Source organism: Acyrthosiphon pisum, chromosome X (assembly GCF_005508785.2).
Source record: "Acyrthosiphon pisum isolate AL4f chromosome X, pea_aphid_22Mar2018_4r6ur, whole genome shotgun sequence".
NCBI classification, from domain to species: domain Eukaryota; kingdom Metazoa; phylum Arthropoda; class Insecta; order Hemiptera; family Aphididae; genus Acyrthosiphon; species Acyrthosiphon pisum.
This window is the reverse complement of record NC_042493.1, coordinates 62,024,838-62,029,339: the sequence shown is the minus strand read 5'-3', so window position 1 is coordinate 62,029,339 and position 4,502 is coordinate 62,024,838. Positions and strand designations below refer to the sequence as shown.

At 26.0% G+C, this 4,502-nt stretch overlaps 1 protein-coding gene across 1 annotated transcript in view; it reads right to left on the bottom strand.

The window, feature by feature from the left end:
- Positions 1-2,034: 2,034 nt before the first annotated feature.
- The window catches only part of LOC100164144 (cyclin-dependent kinase 9-like), a 7,600-nt gene continuing 5,132 nt past the window's right edge, over positions 2,035-4,502 (bottom strand). The window contains exons 3-6 of the mRNA XM_029485219.1: positions 3,246-3,336; positions 3,001-3,167; positions 2,811-2,929; positions 2,035-2,611 (exon numbers count right to left, since the gene is read on the bottom strand). Coding sequence (XP_029341079.1) covers positions 2,035-2,611; positions 2,811-2,929; positions 3,001-3,167; positions 3,246-3,336 — 954 coding nt within the window. The remainder of the gene's footprint in view (positions 2,612-2,810; positions 2,930-3,000; positions 3,168-3,245; positions 3,337-4,502) is intronic.

The window sequence follows — 4,502 nt, the reverse complement described above, 5'->3', positions numbered from 1 at the left end:
AAATTTAGAGTATTGGAAAGTAAGAAAGTCTTAAAGTGCAGTTAAGAATATGAGTGAGGTGTATGATAGCTTTTTTAGGTAAACATCTGGCAACTTCACCTGTGATGAGATCAAAACCTGGAGATTTTTTATGAGGGTACTTATCAATAATGAATTTAACTTCACTTGGGGAGAAGTGTTTTACAGGACGAGATACAGGAAGAGGAGAGTTTAGAGACTCGGCAACAGCAATAATATTTTTAAGAGAGAAGATATCAGGATGGGGTTGGAAAGTTTCATAAAGATGATCTTTAAATAATTCGGCTTTGTCCAGGTCGGTGCAGACGAAGGATCCATCTGATTTTTTGATAGGTATGTTTGGAGAACTGAGTTTACATACTCTTTTGGTGGCTCTCCAAAGACTGCCGTCATTTGGAGACAGAAAACTGAAATTGAAATCGAAAAAATTCAAAACCGGTATTCAAAACCAAAAACGAAATCAGAAAAAATAAATACTGATATCCGAAACCGAAAAACCTAATATAATACGCTGACTCGCCGTCCTCGTTCATAGTCGTTTTTCGTATACAATGATATTATAATATGTTAGATTCATTAAATATAAATAAAATCCATATTAGAATTAGAAATAAAAGGGTATAAACTATAACACAATCAAGTGCCTATAATAAAATGTTTGTTATTCACAAATAATCTAAAAAAAACACGTTATTTACAGATTAGTAGTACAGTTAATAAATGTAAGTATCATAAATCATCTAATCAAAACTCAATAAAATAAATCAAGTTTAATGTAAAATTACAAATACAAATGATAATATACTTTTAAAATTAAAATAATATTGACCCTCCCAGAAAAAAAGATTTAAAAATTATAAAAATATGTTTATACACTATTTAGATTATTGGTTTTACCACTGCACCATAATGGTATAAATTCATTAGTTGTAATTTATCAGAGTTTTATGGAAAGTGGTTAAGAAAGTTACTAATAAAATAAATAAGTACATTAAAAGCTTAAAAATAAATATCACTACGTATTGACAAAATACATAATAAATCATGCTTAATATAGGTACTTAAGTATAACATAGTAACATTTCTTGTACCAACTCTCATTATGATATTATAATCAATAACAGTACTGATAAAATTGTATAAAAATACTTTTCAAATTTATTAAATTGTTTGCATCATGTTTGTCTGGATACCTATTAATTATACATAGGTATGATTCATGTTACTACATATACTTTTAGTCTTAAATTATTTTTAAATTCAAATATAAGTAAACAATAGTACTATTTTAATTCTAACAGTCTTATTAAACAAAAAAAAATAAGTAAAACAATGATAAATCATAAATGTATCATTGTATCAAATACAGCATCGTGTACTAATTAACTGTATATAAATTAATGATTTACATAAATAGATCTATCATAAAAAAAGCTTATGCAAATTAAACATTTTATATACCTACCAACAAGCTTAGGAAAAAAATTATAAGCTAGGTACTCTATATAAAGGTACTTTACAAATAACAGTCTATTTTGGGTTTTCAGATTATTTACAAATTGTATTAATTATTAATTTAACATTAATATAAAAACATTTGTAAGGGCACACAGCATATAACAAAAGTTATTTTACAATATAAATTCTTCCAAATGATATTTAATAATTCAACATTTTTCAATTTGTGTTGTTATTTTGTAAATATTAAAAATGCTTAATTATTTCAATACCTATACCCTGCGCATTTTTTTAAATGTAAAAAAAAACGTGAATATTGCTGGATAAAAAAATATAAATAAAATTTTTGAGTCAAAACATTTTTATCCTCCATGAAAGTAATATAAGTAATATAACTCTAATAAAAACATAATATTTAATTAGATTGTAATAAATTTCATTTTCAAGTTTAATTTCAAGTTAAACTATAAATAATATTATAATAGACTTTTTTTTTTAGAAAATACGATCTGGATAGCCCGATGTTGAAATACCATTGTTTATAAAAGTTTGTGCGGCCTATTTTACGATGGGTCGATTTTTGTAAACATGTTGAATGATACTGCACTCAAAATTAAATGTTAGAATTTTTGACATGGTCTTTGATAAATTAGTAGGCATGGGATCTGTCCAGAAAAAGTCATGGTCTAAAGCTGTGTTGGCATCACATCTCTTTTCCGGGTCTAGATAAAGTAATTTTTCAAGAAGATCGCATCCATGCACGTTGGAAATACGATGCATAATGTGCTTCCATTCCTGTAAATAATTGTTAAATGGTTTAAGTCTAAGACACAAAGTTTCAATAGTTAAAAATTTTACCGTTTCTGCAAATTCATAATTTTCTGGTAGTTCCATATTTTTATATAAATCGTAGTTCACAACCTTTGGCCAAACTTCTGGGGTTATTTTCCCACGTATAAATGATATACATTTTAATTGATGCGCCTCCGAAGAACCTCGCATTATTGGATAACGAGTCCAAAATTCAGCCATAATGCAGCCAGCTCCCCACATATCTATAGCCGGCCCGTAATTACGTTCACCAAGCAGTAACTCAGGAGCGCGATACCAGAGTGTTACTACACGATTAGTATATCTGCATGGAAATAATAATGGTAGATTATCTGATTATACATATTATAATGAGTACTAATTGGGAATTAATAATTATCTAAATCATTATTTAAGATTCATCTTTAAATAAATAAAATAATGTATAATTATATACTATTATTCTATTAGATATATAAGCAAATTATTATTTTCAAATATTGCATGAATGATTTTGTACTTACTTATTGGGCTTATCTATTGTGGGTATACTAAATGAACGGGATAGACCAAAGTCTGCTATTTTCAGAATGCCTTCTTTTGTAACCAATATGTTTGATGTTTTCAAGTCACGATGTAAAATCTGCAGGTACACATCATTATTTATTTTTACATACATTTATATAATTTTCATTATATGGAGAATATATTCACCTTATTTGTGTGCATGTAGTACAGACCATTGAGCAATTGACGGATAAGTTCTTTAATCTCGGATAAGTCAAATTGTACATATTTATAATTTAGTAACCTAGCTAGATCATATTCACAGAATTCAAGTATCAAATAAAATGTTGATCGATAATTATTTTCTTTTTTCGCTATAAAACATATTTTGTATTATATTAATTCCATAGAGTACGTCTTATAAAATTATATCACTCTCAATTAAAATTTACCTTCATTATAACAAACTTCAATCAATCTGACGATATTTTCATGTCTTAATTTTTGTAATATTCGAACTTCTCTTAAAGCAGTGATCGGAAACTGAAGTTAAAAAATATAATCACTCATAATTAATATTACAGAATAGTCAATAAGTATAACTAGAAAATTTACAAATTAAAAATGTATCTATGTTTTGGCTTATTTAGAATCTACAATTTATGTATTTATTTATTTGACAATAATAATATATTTTTAATAAATTGTTGAAAATATAAGATTACAGTATACCTAAATAGGTTAGGATATGTTATTTATTGAAAATAAAAATGTTATTCATTAATATACAAGTTCAACAGCCAATTATTTTAGGAATGTACTTACAGACAAATGTATGTGTAGTTAATTATCTATTATATTAGTTTTTATTATCTATCCATAGGTGATATAATATATAAACATATTATTATGTATTTGTGTTACAGTATTTCAATATAATATGGATTATTGACAGTGGCGTATTTTACATTTTTTTCTGTTGGTGGGAGGGTTCAATAATTCCGACTGTAATTTAAAATATCTATTAAAATTTTAAATAAACAACTATTTTCTATTCTTAAAATCTATTAAAAACTATTTCTTTATATAGTAGATATCTACATATTAATAATTATTTAATATATTTCGGTTTAAATATTTGTAGGAATGGTTAAATCATAAAATAAATATACCAAGTGAAATGACAATGTCATGAAAATAACAATTGAAGACTCATACCTATAGGACATAGCCACATAGGTACAAACATTGATTATGCGTATATTATACTATGTATAATTAATGTTACAAGGTACGTACTATTATATTATTGAGTACCTAGGTAGATAAAATTATTTTAGATTCTGAGTGGAACGATGAATGTATTGATTTTACAATGATGTGTTTTTTTTTTATTTTTTATTTTTTTTATTTTTGTGTCTGTGTACACGATAAGTAGTCGAAATAATGCTTCGATTATCAACTTCAGTATCTTGTTCGATTGGAAAGTGAATATCGTTGGTGCATTGGGGAGGTCAAAATTTAAAATTCCCAATAATTTTCAAAAGCGCCTTGAAAAACAAAAGAAAAATTAATGAAAAACGGGAATCTACAATTAACAAAATTGAATTTGGTTTTTGGTGTAACTTTAAAACAGATGACCGTAAATACATGAAATTTACAATGGTTGTTTATATTTACATTTTCTATACACGATAACATTTTCAAAA